The 16,066-nt window shown below is 40.5% G+C and overlaps 1 protein-coding gene across 6 annotated transcripts in view; it reads left to right on the plus strand.

Annotated features, from left to right (window-relative positions):
- LOC135110315 (dipeptidase 1-like) overlaps positions 1-16,066 on the plus strand; it is a 253,555-nt gene that overhangs the window by 222,335 nt on the left and 15,154 nt on the right. For 5 of the 6 annotated variants that reach the window (XM_064022530.1, XM_064022528.1, XM_064022532.1 and 2 more), the window contains 2 exons: positions 5,738-5,822; positions 14,131-14,206. In XM_064022530.1, coding sequence (XP_063878600.1) covers positions 5,738-5,822; positions 14,131-14,206 — 161 coding nt within the window. The remainder of the gene's footprint in view (positions 1-5,737; positions 5,823-14,130; positions 14,207-16,066) is intronic. The other variant, XR_010273185.1, reaches the window with a different exon arrangement.

Consider the following 16,066-nt stretch of genomic DNA (forward strand, 5'->3'; position numbering starts at 1 on the left):
TTGGCTTCTCTTTATTTTTTCTCTGGTGATACAGAATCCTAATTAAGCTATCACTGGAATCATGAAAACAACCTTGAAAACGCAATTTACTTCCACTAAAGATTATCAAGTATTGGAAATTAGAAGTAAAGCTTGGAAATGTTTAAAAATACCGACTGAAGTCTCTCGAATATTACGGTCAGTTTAATATCACGAGGGACACAAGAGGAATCCATGCTCTGCTTTGCCTTGCCTCTCGAAACCTTTCTTATCCCTTATTACTCTCGCACGGTGTAGGTAAATAAGTAGATTGATAAGACAGACTGAGAGGCAGGTGAACACAGATGAAAAAAGAAATAGATACTTAGAGACATACCTCATCAATTAAATTATACATGAATGAAAAACTAGCTATGGAATATTATTGACAAATTAACAGCTAGATCATTAAAAACAGGGACATAAACAAAATTAGACAGCATCAGGTGCATACAGCTTGTTAAGTAGACAGATTGCTAATGAGGTAGACAATTAGCTAGTGAATTAGGCAAGTAGTTAGGTAGACAGATAACTAGTTAAGTAGACAGGTTGAGTTAGTTAGACAGATAGGTAGTGAGATAGACAGATAATTAACTACACAGACAGTAGGTAGACAGATAGCTAGTTAGTTAGACAGATAATTAGTTAGATAGACAGATATTTAGTTTGGAAGACAAATAATTAGTTAGGTAGACAGATAATTTGTTAGGTAAACAGGTAATTAAGTAGACAGATAATTAGTTAGACAGGTAATTCCTTAGGTAGACATAATATAATTAGTTAGGTAGACATAATTAGTTAGGTAGATAATTAGTTAGGCAGATAAACATATCGATAAACTGATAAAAAAATAAAAAAGCAGCCTGCCAAGCGCAATACGAAGCCACGCAACAGAAAACCTAATCCCAGTCCACACCAGCGTCAAATATTAAATTCATCAAAATTCTAATTATATTTGTGGAGAAAATAAACCTTCAGCTGTTTTTCTCACTTCCTCTCCTCTCATATGTTCATCTTCCCTCTCTTCGTCTCCTTTCCCTCTTCCATCTATCCCGTATCAGTCTCTCTCTCTCTCTCTCTCTCTCTCTCTCTCTCTCTCTCTCTCTCTCTCTCTCTCTCTCTCTCTCTCTCTCTCTCTCTCTCTCTCTCTCTCTCTCTCTCTCTCTCTCTCTCTCTCTCTCTCTCTCTCTCTCTCTCTCTCTAAAACCTGCCATAGCCCACATCAGTCACTCCGTCACAACACAACCCACGGTCCCCCCAGTTGGAATCCCGGCACAGGTGGGCACCCTCAGTCATACACCTGCGTTAATTAGGGAGCGATGGGCAGGCCAGGTCATATTTTCACTGGAATGGTAATATTAAAGTTTCGTCATGTGAAATGAATTTAGCTTGATCTGTTCGGTAATTTGCATACTTTATCCGGTACTGTGTGTGTGTGTGTGTGTGTGTGAGAGAGAGAGAGAGAGAGAGAGAGAGAGAGAGAGAGAGAGTACATCATCCATTACACAGTGGGAAGGAGGGAGGAACGGAAGGAAAGGGAATTGAGTTGCCGTTTTCTTTATTCACCTCCTCCGTCACCGCCTTCTTCAGATTTTGCATTTTTAACATGTCAACGAGGCCGGCTCAGGACGCGAAATGAATAAATAGATAAATATAAACTCGCTCAAAATATCGCTAAAAAAAAATAAAAAAAAAAAAAAAAACCAAGAGTTGACCAATTTAATTTCTGTATAGTCTTCCTTCGAGTCTGAGGAAAATACAAACAGGAAGAGAATTCCAGAGTTTACAAAAGGCAAGATGAAAAAAGTGAAGATTCTCGTTTACTTTTGCATTAGTAAGGTGAACCGAATAGTGGTGATAGTAAGTAGAAAGTCTTGTACAGCGAGGCAGCGGGAGGAGGAGGGGAGGTACGCTGTTAGTAAGGTCAGAAGAGCAATAGCCATGAAAGTAATGGTAGAAGAGAGTAAGAGATTCAGCACTGTGGCGGGGAGTGAGACTCAAGACAAGGAAGGGTAAGGAAGGTGCGGAGAAGAAGAGAACGTTTAGGAATACTGTGTGCGTTGACCTGTAGTTAATCTTGTTTCTTGTATATCATTATTCTGTCTTTTACGAACAGTTTTACCTATATTGCTGGATATTTATGGTGTTGTGGGACTTTCACATTAGTCAGTCAATCGGTCAGTCAGTCAGTCAATCGGTCAGTCAGTCAGTCAGTTATTTAGTCAATGAGTCAGGAAGTTAGTCGGTCAATCAATCAGTCAGCTAGTCGGTCAATCCATCGGTCAGTTAATCAGTCAACCAGTCAGTCAGTCGGTCAATCAATCAATCAGTTAATCGGTCAATCAGTCAGTTATTCGGTCAATCAGTCAGTCACCCAGTTAGTCCTTCACCGCCAGTACCTTTCTCGTGCTCTACCGCGGTATTCTCTCCTGGCCAGTTCACGTTTTCTTCCCCTGGCTGGCTGCAAAAGAGGAGTGTCGGGTGACCCTTAGCCTCTGATTGCCTGGCTTCCCCTCAGGCGTGGCAAAATGGTCTGAGGCAAGTTTAGAATGAAATTTCGAAAGACGCCACTGACAGCAACAGGAGAGATCGAGTAATTCAGATCTGTTGGTGTATGTAGTTATATTTTCGCCCATGAGAATTGCCAAGAGTCATTCAAATAAAGTAACAAACGCCATACTATTATTATAATTAAGTTAAGACATCACCTATACCTTTTCCTTCTCACTCTCCTTACTGTCACCACTACCACCACCACCACGACTATCACCAGCACCACCACCACCATCAACTGCTCCTTAGTGGTGGAAAAATATCACCCTTCCCATTTACTCAAAGAACATGAAAGGATAAGGATACTGCAGAAGACCAGTTGATCTACACAAGGCAGATATTGAGCACTGAAAGGTTACCATTTGTCACCCTCATCCATTATAGCGTCCAATCTCCAAGTGATACTAATGTCTGTACACTTACCACGGTATTGTTCTTTTTTTTTTTTTTCTCGATGCATTTGCTATTTTTTCCACTGTTTTATTAATTTCCCTGCACTCGGCAATAACTCAGAGCCTCATCTTTTTTTTTTTTTTCGAGGTATTGCTATTTGATTAGAAACATTATTTATATCCTTTTTGCTGTCTTGGAATTAAAACATTGACTCATCCACTTGTCGGTAAATTGAAAATAAAAAAAGCGTGGAGGAGTTCAAGTACGAATATTTGCGAAGAAAAATGTTACTTTTTTCTTTCTTTTTTTTTTCACTGTCTTGGAATAAGAATATTTGTGCATTCACTCGAGGATTAAAAAAAAAAGTTGTGTGGGTTTCAAGTATGGATGTTTGCACTCCTCTGCCTTTCATCTTCCCACACGCCACACCTGACTGGGCCTCTTCTCCCCTCTCTCCCTCTCCCCTTAACCTTTCTCGCTCTCCCTCTCACCTTCCTCCCACCCCCCCCTCTCTCTCTCCGCTCGCATTTCACCCACGTCTTTCCCCTCGCTCTCCCCTCTTCTTTTCATTTCCTCCTCCTCCTTTTCTCCTTTGCTCTCTCTCTCTCTCTCTCTCTCTCTCTCTCTCTCTCTCTCTCTCTCTCTCTCTCTCTCTCTCTCTCTCTCTCTCTCTCTCTCTCTCTCTCTCTCTCTCTCTCTCTCTCTCTCTCTCTCTCTCTCTCTCTCTCTCTCTCTCTCTCTCTCTCTCTCTCTCTCTCTCTCTCTCTCTCTTCGTTTCTTATTCACGTCTTTTCTCGTCATTCTTCCCTTCCCTCATTTCTTTCTTTCCTTTTACTTTCATTCCCAACTCTCTCTCTCTCTCTCTCTCTCTCTCTCTCTCTCTCTCTCTCTCTCTCTCTCTCTCTCTCTCTCTCTCTCTCTCTCACCTTTACATTTGATTTTTTGCCTCTTCTCCCTTCAAATTACCCATATTTCATTATTAGATATAGGTAAAACAGTTAGGTAATTAAAAAATCTATTCCCTCCTCCTCCTTCCTCCTCCTCCTCCTCCTCCTCCTCCTCCTCCTCCTCTTCTTCTTTTTCTTGAGTAGCGGATAGCAGTAACAGCAGCAGTGGCATTTCATATCTCTTGCCTCTAAACATTTCCGTGCTGTTCCTCCACACTGTTTTGATACTTCCGTTCCTCCACGTGTCAGGTGTGTCCAGAGGGAGCAGTGAGTGGGAGGAGAGGCGATCTTCACTATATTTTTTTCTTACTGTGATAGGTAGTGTAGTCACCTCAAACAGCTGCTTTTTCTTCTTCCTCCTTCTCCTTCTCTTTCTCTTTCTCTTTCTCTTTCTCTTTCTCTTCCTCTTTCTCTTTTTCCTTCTCCTCCTCCTCCTCTTTCGCCTTTGCTGTCCCGCGTCTCTTACTTTATATTAGATAGTGTAGAAACTTACAAACAGCCTCGTGGGAACCAGCAGGTCTGTTGCTGTTTTGTCCTTCCTTTGTGATCCTTTTGTGATTCTTTCCCTCCTCCTCCTCCTCCTCCTCCTCCTCCTCCTCCTCCTCCTCCTCCTCCTCCTCCTCCTCCTCCTCCTCCTCCTCCTCCTCTTCCTTCACCTCCTTTTCGTCGAAATAAGTCAGCCTAGAGTCTTGTCTTCTTCTTTTCCCGAAACTTTCCTTCTCATCACCAGCTTCCGGAGGAGAAAAATGAAGACGAGAGGGAGGATTAGTGTGAAGAGGAAGAGGAGGAAGAGGAGGAGTAGAGTATTAAAAGTCAGTCCATGCCTACCTTGGGCTTTTGAAGAGGGAAAGAATAGGAAGAGTTGAGTATTGTTAAGACAGAGCCACACACACACACACACACACACACACACACACACGTCATTACAGTGAGATATGTAAACCGTCACAAATCTGAAAAATACAAGAGACTAATGTACACGCAGTTAATCACGACCTCTTCTCCTTAAGTAAGCGAGCAGAATTTATGCCTGAGATAGAAAAGTTGCGAAAATTATGAAAGAAACAACATTATTATTTTTTTTTTCATGGGTTATTTGAAGGGAATGGGGAAAAAGGGGAGTGAGGAAAATGGAACGTTGAGGAAAAAGGAAAAGGAAATTATGGAAACACTGTATTTTCTTGGGTGTTCTAAATGGAAGAAGAAAAATTGGGAGAAGCGAATGAAAATGGTAAGGAAGGGAGAAAGGGAAAGAGGATGGTGGTTTTATAGGAAGGGAAAGTGAGGAAGGCAAGAAATGAGAGTAGTGAGGAAGGGGAAAAGGAAGATAAAAGGAAGGGAGCTACAGGAAAGGAAGGAATGGGTGAATAGAAAGGAAAAAAATGTCACAAAGGAAAGAAAGCAAAAGAAGAAGGAACGGTGAGGAAGGAAAAAAGAAAGACGAACAGAATGATAAGAAAGAAGGAAAAGAGAAGGAACGACAGGGAAAGTGAGGGAATGGCAAGGAAGATAAATGAAATGAGAAATTAATAAAAAAAAGCATGAGCGGTAAGTAAAGAGAAAAGAAAATGAGAGAAATGGAAAGGATAAAAATGGAGAAGGAAAAGAGAAAGGAAGAACGGGAAGGAAAGTGAGGGAATAGTAGAAAAAGATAAAGAAGGGAATGAGAAATGAGAGCCTCGCCCACTTGTGTGTTAAATATTCCCAGGTATATTAGAAACCCCTCCAAAGTAAATTAACTCCCCCTCCCGCGTAATTAACTCCCATGCAGGTATGCTCAGGTGTGCTAACTTCACCTCTCCCCCCTCTCTCTCTCCCCCTCGCAGGCCCTGAACGGTGGCGTGGTGATGGTGAGTTTCTACACCCATTTCTTGACGTGCAGCGAGACGGCGACTGTGAGCGACGTGGTGGGTTAGTACTGTGGCTGCATCTGTCCCATCACCCATCATTTTTACCCATTATTTTCATCCATCACTTTTACCCATCACTTTTACCCATCACTCACCCATCACCTCTGCTCATAATTTTGACCTGTTTCCTCCGGTCTTCACATTTACACATCACTTCTGCCCATTACTTTAACTGTCACTTCTGTCCATCACATTCACCCATCACTATCATCCCTTCACTTTCACCTATCACTTTCATCTGTCACCTCTGCCCATCAGTCTTACTCATCACCTCTGTCCATAACCCTCAATAGTTATCTTTACCTGTCACTCTCACCCATCACTTCTACCCATCACTTCTGCCCCATCACCTTACACTATAATTTACACACGTCATCTAGTCTTCTCACCTGTCCCATTGCTTTACACCCATCACTTTTACCCATCACCTGTCCATCACTTACCCATTACTTTCACCCATCACTTTCACGCATCAGCCGTCTATACCTCATGCGTTACCTATTCTCTTTACTTACCCATCACTTTTACCCATCACTTGTCTGTACTCTTCACCTCTGCCCATATGTGTCCCCATCACCAGGGCCCATCACTTACCCATCACCAAGTCACCCATAGCTTTCATTACCCTATTTATCCCTTCACCAGTTCCCATCATTACCCTTCGTCTTATTCCTGGCCAGTGCCCTTCCCAGGCGGCTCATTTTCCCATTACCCTTCCCCATCACTCTCCTTCCCCATTTAGACATTCCATTACCTCCCCTTTATTGCATCTCTTGTTTGTCTCCACTCCTATCCCCTTTCTGTTCAGCTCCCTTAATCTCCCCATACACATCTCTCTCTCTCTCTCTCTCTCTCTCTCTCTCTCTCTCTCTCTCTCTCTCTCTCTCTCTCTCTCTCTCTCTCTCTCTCTCTCTCTCTCTCTCTCTCTCTCTCTCCCCCTCCTCCTCCTCCTTCTCTTCTCTTCAGTCCTTCCATCCTGCCCCTCCGTCTCGCTTCCCTCTCTCCCTTTTAGCCACCCTCTTCACTCCTCCTTTCTTTTCACATTTAGAGCAAGTACCCTTCTCCTTTTAATTTTACGATTGTGTTAATGAATGCACGAGTCCTATACACCCACCCACAGACACCCACACAGACACACACACACACACACACACACACACAAATAGGTGAGTTAAATGTAATGGTAGTTTATTATGTGCGTTTTATTATGTCTGTTAGCTTAGGGTTTTCAATGCTGTTTGTAGAGAGAGAGAGAGAGAGAGAGAGAGAGAGAGAGAGAGAGAGAGAGAGGGTTCAGACTGTTCTTAACTTTCTTCTGTACACATAAAGTTGCAATCGCTTATTTAGTCAGTTTGTGAGCTACTCTTTTCGTTCGTCATGCTTTTATGTAAGTTACGTTTTGGTGGTAGTCTTAATGGGTCACACTTTTTCAGAACTTTGGTTAGTAGCTTTTTTTTTGGAACTGTTTTGTTGGTCACACTTTTCTCCAGTACACTGAATTTCCGGGTCACATTTTCTTTCGTGTATTAAGTTTGCAGGTCACAATTTTTTTTTTTCATGCACTGAGGTCTGGAGGTCAATCTTTTCATGCACTGAGGTCTGGAGGTCAATCTTTTTCATGCACTGAGGTCTGGAGGTCAATCTTTTCATGCACTGAGGTCTGGAGGTCAATTTTTTTCATGCACTGAGGTTGGTAGGTCAATTTTCTTCATGCATTGAGGTCTGGAGGTCAATTTTTTTTTCATTTTTCATACACTTAGGTTTGTAGGTCACACTCTTTCCATGCACTTAAGTTTGTAGGTCACACTCTTTCCATGCACTTAAGTTTGTAGGTCACACTCTTTCCATGCACGTAAGTTTGTAGGTCACACTCTTTCCATGTACTTAAGCTTGTAGGTCACACTCTTTCCATGCACTTAAGTTTGTAGGTCACACTCTTTTCCATGCACTTAAGCTTGTAGGTCACATTTTTTTCAGATAAATAGGTGAGCAGGTCAGACCTTCCCACAGTACATTCGGTCAATAGCTAGATGATGTGACTCTTTTGTTGCCTAAACTTTCCTATTTGGCGAGCGAAGCGACCCTGGGCCTGCCAACTGCTAGAAGGCCGAGTGGTACCCCGAGATTCTATTGTGGTATTATATATTCTCTCTCTCTCTCTCTCTCTCTCTCTCTCTCTCTCTCTCTCTCTCTCTCTCTCTCTCTCTCTCTCTCTCTCTCTCTCTCTCTCTCTCTCGTCAAAAAAAGACAAGAAACCCATAAAATCGGATTGGAAATATTGACACAGCTTCTCTTCTTCTTGCTCCTCCTCCTCTTCCTCCTCCTCCTTCTGCTCCTCACCAGCTGACGTAAGTTACATAGGTCACCGGGTGCCGTCTGCTCCTCCTCCTCCTCCTCCTCCTCCTCCTCCTCCTCCTCCTCCTCCTCCTCCTCCTAATACCACCACCACCTCAGTCCTTCTCCTTCTGTTCTTCCTCTTCATCCTACTAACACTACCACCACTACCACCACCGTCCTTCTTCTCCTCCTCCTCCTCCTCCTCCTCCTCCTCCTCCTCCTCCTCCTCCTCCTCCTCCTCCTCCTCCTCTTCCCCCCAAAGAGCTGACGAAGACTTCCTTGGGTCACCGCCTACTCCATTCCTCCTCCTTCCTCTCCTTCTCCTCCCTGTCCTTCTCCTCCTCCTCCTCTTCCTTTTCCTCTTTCTCTTCTTCTTCTCCTTCCTCCATCACCACCACCACCACCACCACCACCACCGCCAAGGCAGAATCTCGGCTCTATCTTGCAAAACCGCCTTGGCTTTTTCGGGTTTACGGCTTAATAAGGAAAAAATTGCCCCAATATACAGGAAGTGAGCCTTTGCCTTTTACTGAGCGGGGGAAAAGTGTACTTGATGGTTTTTAATAAGGGAAAGTTTTGCATGGGAACTTCATTATTGCTTTCCTGTCCTGGGTGTCTTTTTTTTTTTTCCTTTTTTTTTCCCTTTTTTGTTGTTGTTGTAATAGCGCGACACTGCTGTATGTATGTTAAGAAGGTTTTGGTTTTGTTAGTAGGGTGTAATTCTCTCTCTCTCTCTCTCTCTCTCTCTCTCTCTCTCTCTCTCTCTCTCTCTCTCTCTCTCTCTCTCTCTCTCTCTCTCTCTCTCTCTCTCTCTCTCTCTCTCTCTCTCTAGGTCTTACTTTTTATACCGTCCTTACTTCTTTCTCTTTTCTTTTGTGTCTTTTCTTTTCACTTTATCTCGTATCTCCCTTTTTTTTATTCTTCTTTCCTCCGTTTTTTTCTTTTTTCTTTTTCTTTTTCTTTTTCTTTTTTTAGTGTATTTTGTTAATCTGAATGAAATGGACTCGCTACTCAGGCTGTTGGTGTTGAGTCATTAGAGAGGTGGAGAGAAGAGGATTAGACAGGTGTGTGGATGGGGATGATTGGTGGAAATAGGCGTTTTATACAGGGACTGCCACGTGTAGGCCTAATGACTTCTTGCAGCTTCCTTTATCTTATTATATTCTTATGTTCTTATGGTTCTGTCTATTTTTCTCCTCTTCCTCCTCCTTTTCATTTGTTTATCTTTCTTCTTGTTATTCTTGTCCTTGCTCTTGTTGTTGTTGTTGTTGTTGTTGTTGTTGTTGTTGTTGTTGTTGTTGTTGTTGTTCTTCTTCTTCTTTTTCCTCCTCCTCCTCCTCCTCCTCCTCCTCCTCCTCCTCCTCCTCCTCCTCCTCCTCCTCCTCTTATACCTCCTTTCACACACCTGCACTCACCCCTCTAGTTGAATTTTTTAGAACAAATGGACGGTTGAAGCAGGTAACCTTTCTATAAACCAATACTGTTTCTATTACCTCCTTCTCTTCTTCCTCTTCCTCTTCTTTCTCTTCTTCCTCCACTTTTTTCTCCTCTTCCTCCTCCTCCTCCTCCTCCTCCTTTACTAGTTTACTTTTATTGAGTCGTAAAGAGGAAACTGAGTGGCAGGAGGACGAGGAAGACAACGAGGAGGAGGAGGAGGAGGAGGAGGAGGAGGAGGAGGAGGAGGAGGAGGAGGAGGAGGTGTAGTGGTGGAAGTAAATTCTGCAAGGGTAAGAACAAAGAAAATTAAGAAAAAAGAAGCGATAAAGGAACGGGAAGAAGAGGAGAGGGAGAGAGAAGATGAAGGAAGAAGAGGAAGAGGAGGAGGAGGAGGAGGAGGAAGAGGAAGTGAGCAAGAACGAGGTAAAGGAAGCGAATTATATACTAAGTTTAATAGAAAAATAAGGAAAAGATGTAGAAAGAAAAGATTAAGAAGGAACACCACTAAAAAAACAAGAAACAATTGAGAAAAATAAAGAAGAAGAAGGAGGAGGAGAAGGAGAAACAAAGAGCAAGAGAGAAAAGAAAGAAAACTAGATAAATAAAAAAAATATTGATGAAGAAATAGGAAATACTTAAGAAGAGAGAAAAAAATGAATATATGAAGAATAAGAAGAAAGAGAAAGAGTAAGATATCATTCAACTCTTCATTAATTGCAACTCTATTTCTTCCGTAATATTTGCTCCCTCCATCATCCTGTCTCCTTTATTCCTTGTACTTTATTGAAATTTATCTCATCTCTTTCTCGCGTCCCTTCATAACTGTGACGTGTTACGATCTTTAAAGGCAGAGCGGAACAGGATGAGATTATATAACTTGTTTTTTTTTCTTTACGTGTGAATTGTGATGTGTATGTGTGTTTTGTGAGTGAGTCATTGGAGAAAGTGTGAGTGAGTGAATTGTGTGAGAGAGAGAGAGAGAGAGAGAGAGAGAGAGAGAGAGAGAGAGAGAGAGAGAGAGAGAGAGAGAGAGAGAGAGAGAGTAATAATTTTTTTTTCTTTCTTTCTTTTTACGTATTAAGGACACTGTTTAATGAAATAGCAAATTAGTTAAAATAGCACTCCCCAGAACAAGTCAAAGAATGAATCTAATGCAAGTGTAAGTAGGAGGAACATGAATGAAAGAGTGACTATCTGTTTGTGTCTTGGCGTGGGATTAAGTGAGTGAGTGAATTTGTGTGTGAGTGAGTGAGGCAAGGAAGGAAGGAATCCATGAAGAAGAGAGGACAAAAGAAAAGCCATTGAGAGAGAGAGAGAGAGAGAGAGAGAGAGAGAGAGAGAGAGAGAGAGAGAGAGAGAGAGAGAGAGACAGAGAGACTAAATGTGCGAAGAAGAAAATGAACGAGCGAATGAATGAGCAATTGAGAAACTGAATGAGAAAGTTAGGAAGACCAGGTGAGAATTTTAGAGTGAATTAATGAGACGGTAAACTAGAGAGCAGGTGGAGAGAAAATTAAAGTTTGAGAGAGTGAGTCAGTAAGGGAGTGAGTGAGTGAGCGAGGTTGGATCCTTCACTTGCGTCTGGAGAAGGAGTGTGTCATCTGTGACGTCACGGAAAATATTAACTGAAGACGCTTACCATCAACTATAAGGCTAGCGTAGATAAAAGAATGGGAGTTTATCAGATTACATTACTCTCTCGTCTTCACCGTTACACACATCACGCCAGGTAACTAGAATGTAGGGAAGAGGCAAAGGCAGGTATAGGAAGGAAAGAAAGACAGAAAAGAAAGGGAGATAGCAAGGAGAAGGGAAGACAAAAAAAGAAAAAAAAAGAAAAGGACAAACGAGACACAGGGAAGAAAGGATTACATAAAGAAGAAAGGAAAGAAATGTAGCCACAGTGAAGAAAGGGGACAAAAGAGAGACATACAGTCACAGGGAAGAAAAGAAGACAAAAGAAAAGAATAAACTTGACTTAAGGTAGAGAGGAATACGGAAAGAGGAAAGTAAAGGGAAGAATACTAGGTGTAGGGAAGAACATAAAGAAAAGAAAGGTAGGAGTGTGGAAGAAAAAGAAAATAAAAACAGGCAGACAAAGAAAGCAGGAAGGCATAAGAAAGAAAGGAGGACACAGACAATAATATAACATGGAAATTAAGAAAAGAAACCAGAAGGAAGAAACGGAAGATAACTAGACACAGGGAAGAAAGGAGAAGTAGAGGGTAGGAAAGGGAAGAGACAGTAAAATAAAGCTACCTACACATAAACAACTTAGGTATTGAAAAAAAAACAATTATTGAATACGATAATAGATTAATAGTCTGAAGATTATAAAGATATATGCTGATAAGTATCTGCATTAGAGTGATGGAATTATGTCATGACAGGTAAATAGTTGATCAGGTGAATGATTAACTCACGTGAATGCATGTCAGATTAATGAATGAATAAATTAATAAATAAAGTAAAGTCTCAGCATCTGATATGAAAAAAACATCCGAACATACATATATACATACATAGCATACCATATTAGATACATGCACATACATACATAGACTTTATATACATACACACGTACACACACACATGCATACATACAAAATCTATTATTATTATTATTATTATTATTATTATTATTATTATTATTATTATTATTATTATTATTATTATTATTATCAGTGAAACATTTGGGACGCGTTAAAAGCGAGGTAAAAATGGACGCAGGTGTTACGAAATGAGTTTATTCCCGCCTACCTTCGCCATTACAGCTCCCCTGATGAAGCAATAGCGAGACTACACGGGAGGAATCTCGCTTCATGACACCTGCTTCTCTTTTCACCCCCACTGGCCATTATTACTATTATCATTGTTATTACCATCATTATTTTTTACGATCATTATTATCACTTTTTCATATACTCTTATACATTCATACATACACGCGTACATATATACATGCATAGGTACATACATACACGTACTATAACATAATTAAGTCGTTTCCTCGATATAAATTATGCATCAGGTGATTCAGTTCCGTTTTCCTTTGGCTGTTGTGACGCATGGTTGACTGTAATATTTGTTTTGGTTCAAATTTTCCTGTCTATGTTTGTGCCTATATTAACCTGTCTGTCAATTATCTAACCTGTGTTTATTGACTCGTGTTATAATGCACTGTTTGACTAATTATTTTGTAACCCTTTTTTTTTGTGTTTTGCTTAATTATTTATTTATATTTTTTTTCGTTCCTTTAATTCCCGTATATCTGTGCATGTTTAATTTTGTATTCTGTTCCTATATGTTTTGTAGTGATGTAGTGGTTAATGTTTGCTAGTCGAATATATCTGTTTATTCAATCAACTACTTTGTTTTCTTTGGTTTACTCTTTAATTTCACTCTTATCTGTTTCCTTTTCTTTACTTATATTCCCTTCAGTTTGTATCCCTTTACCTCCCTTTTCGCTTTGCCTTCTATTCACCTGTTTCTATATTTCAAGTTTTCTTTCACATTTATATCACTTTTTTCTTTCATTCAGTGTTTTTTTTTTTTCACTCATTTATTCATTCCCTCAATTTTTTTCCCCTCCATTCATTGCCTTGTTGAACTTCTGGAATTTATCTCCTGCTCATGTTATCTTTCTTTATTCACATCGGTACTTTTTCATTCATTTTTCTCATACATATTCTTTTTTTTTTTTTTTTTTATCTGTATCTCTTGCCTTTTTCACTTTCTCGACAATTTTTTTTTTCCCCTGCACCTGTCTTCTTTTTTTATTCAGAGGTGCACGTTTTTTTCCACTTTCTTTCCTTGTTTGCTTGTTTTTTTTTGTTTTTGTTTTTATCTATTACTTCGTTTTATTCCGTTTCATTTATCCTTCACTTTATTGTCATTCTGTCCTTCACTCACTTTCAGTTTTTTTTTTTTAATTCATATCTACATTTCATCTCTGTTTTATCCCTTTTCTTTTCTCTTAGTTTCATTCATTCGTTCCCTCACTTTTCCTTCATTTATTGCATTGTTCACCCCAGGTATCATGGCTGTCTCTCTTTCCTCCTCCTCCTCCTCCTCCTCCCTCACTTGGAATCACCTCAATTTCTCTCTCACTTTCCTAACTCCATCTGTTCTCAATTTTTTATCTCGTTATAGTCTTGCAGGAGTGAGGAGGCGTGGGTCTCTCTCTCTCTCTCTCTCTCTCTCTCTCTCTCTCTCTCTCTCTCTCTCTCTCTCTCTCTCTCTCTCTCTCTCTCTCTCTCTCTCTTCGTTAACTTTCCTTTCCTTTTTCCCTCATTCCCTAACTTCTCTCCCCCTCTTCCATTCCCTAACTTCATCTCCCCCTCCTCCATTCCATGTAAGTACGTAAGTCAATTTATATTTACTTGTATTAAATAACTCTCTCTCTCTCTCTCTCTCTCTCTCTCTCTCTCTCTCTCTCTCTCTCTCTCTCTCTCTCTCTCTCTCTCTCTCTCTCTCTCTCTCTCTCTCTCTCTCTCTCTCTCTCTCTCTCTCTCTCTCTCTCTCTCTCGTTGCAGATCACATCAACCACGTGAGGAAGGTGGCCGGGGTCCAACACGTGGGGATCGGTGCTGACTTCGATGGTGTTAACAAGTGAGTCTGTTCATAGCTAGTAGGCGTGCAGTCTTGGCCGGCAGTCAAAAGTGCTATCGGGAAAAACTCTAACGTGCAATAAGAAATTAATGAAGAAAGAAAAAAATGAGTACTAGTAAACTATTTTGGCAGTATAGAAAAGTGTTAATTTTCAGGTAAAAAAAAAAAAAGACGCACACACACACACACACACACACACACACACACACACACACACACACACACACACACACACACACACACACACACACACACACACACACACACACACAGTTTTCCGTTTACCTCACTCAGGCTTGTAATAGGATCGAGTGTTCTTAAGAGTGTACGTGATGTAAGGCCACTCCCTCCCACTGTGCGTAGCGTTTGCCTCCAGCTCAAGTCCCTTTGATGTCTGATGTGTTCAGTACCATATTCTGAAACATTTACGTGCCGTTCCTCGACTACATTCAAAAAGGTTGTATACAGTTCAAGTGACACAGGGTTTTTAAGTGTGTTTTTTATAGTTTCAGTTTTAGCGACAGAATAACAAGATTTCTACATTATTAACAGTAGAAACACGCTTGAGAACCCGGCTAGTCATCTCTGTAGCCTTTGAAAATGATCGTGGTGAGAGAATAAAATGTTTCTGTATATGGGTTTTAAAAGTAAATTGTCAAGTCCAGTGAGATTGTCAGTAGATTAGAGGACTTATGATTGAGGGAAGACGCGTAACATGGTGGAAGTGAGTGCAGGAGGTTAGGTACTCGAGTTATGGCCATGATTGAACCTGTGTGTGTGTGTGTGTGTGTGTGTGTGTGTGTGTGTGTGTTCTAATTAGACGTATTGAGTTGTAATCCAGTAGTGATTGTTATAATGTCACTCCTGTAAACATTCCTCAACATATTTTCCTTACTGCACGTTTTCTGCTCTCTCTCTCTCTCTCTCTCTCTCTCTCTCTCTCTCTCTCTCTCTCTCTCTCTCTCTCTCTCTCTCTCTCTCTCTCTCTCTCTCTCTCTCTCTCTCTCTCTCTCTCTCTCTCTCTCTCTCTCTCTCTCTCTCTCTCTCTCTCTCTCTCTCTCTCTCTCTCTCTCTCTCTGGGTGAATTAACGCGGCGTGTCACACATTTTAACGTAATCCAATCAGGTTAAAGTTTCCTTCCTCTCGTGTCTCTACTCTGTCTTCTCTCTCTCCCATACAACCATACTCTCTTACTCTTTCCCTTCCTCACATACATCGCTACTGTCTCCGTGTCTCATGTATCTTTTTTTTTTCTTTGTTTCTTTTTTTTGTTGTTTTTTTCTTTGTTTCTTTTTTATCTCCCTTTGTTTCATGTTTTCTTACTTTCTGTTTCTTTCGTTTCTTGGTTTTATACTTTTCTTGCTTTCTCCATTGGTTCATACTTTCTTACTGTCTTTCTTTCTTTCTTCGTCTTATGATTGTTTACTTTTCTTTGTTATTTCTTTGTTTTCTTTTTTTGTGTCTTCCTTTCTTACTTTTTTTCTTTGCCTCGTATTTTTTCATTTCTTTCTTTGTTTTAGATCATCTTATTTTCTCAATCTCATATTTATTTTCTTCCTTTATTGTATGCTCTCTCTTCCTTTCCTTCTTTCTCATATTTCTTTTCTTTCTTCCTGTGTTTCATCTTTTTATATTTATTTTTCTTTTCTCATCTTACGTTTCTGTTTGCATTTCTGATTTTTCTACTTTCTTTTCTTGAGTTTTTTTTCCTGTTTCTTCTTGTTTCCGTTTGTCCTTTTCGTAAGTATGCGTTTAGTTTTTTGTCATCTATTATTCTTGTCTGTGTTGTGCCGTGTATCGTCTCAATTTTTTTTTCCTACTTTCTTTTCTTAATTATGTAAGATTAACGTATTTCTTTTT

The sequence above is a fragment of the Scylla paramamosain genome, chromosome 20 (assembly GCF_035594125.1).
Source record: "Scylla paramamosain isolate STU-SP2022 chromosome 20, ASM3559412v1, whole genome shotgun sequence".
NCBI lineage: Eukaryota > Metazoa > Arthropoda > Malacostraca > Decapoda > Portunidae > Scylla > Scylla paramamosain.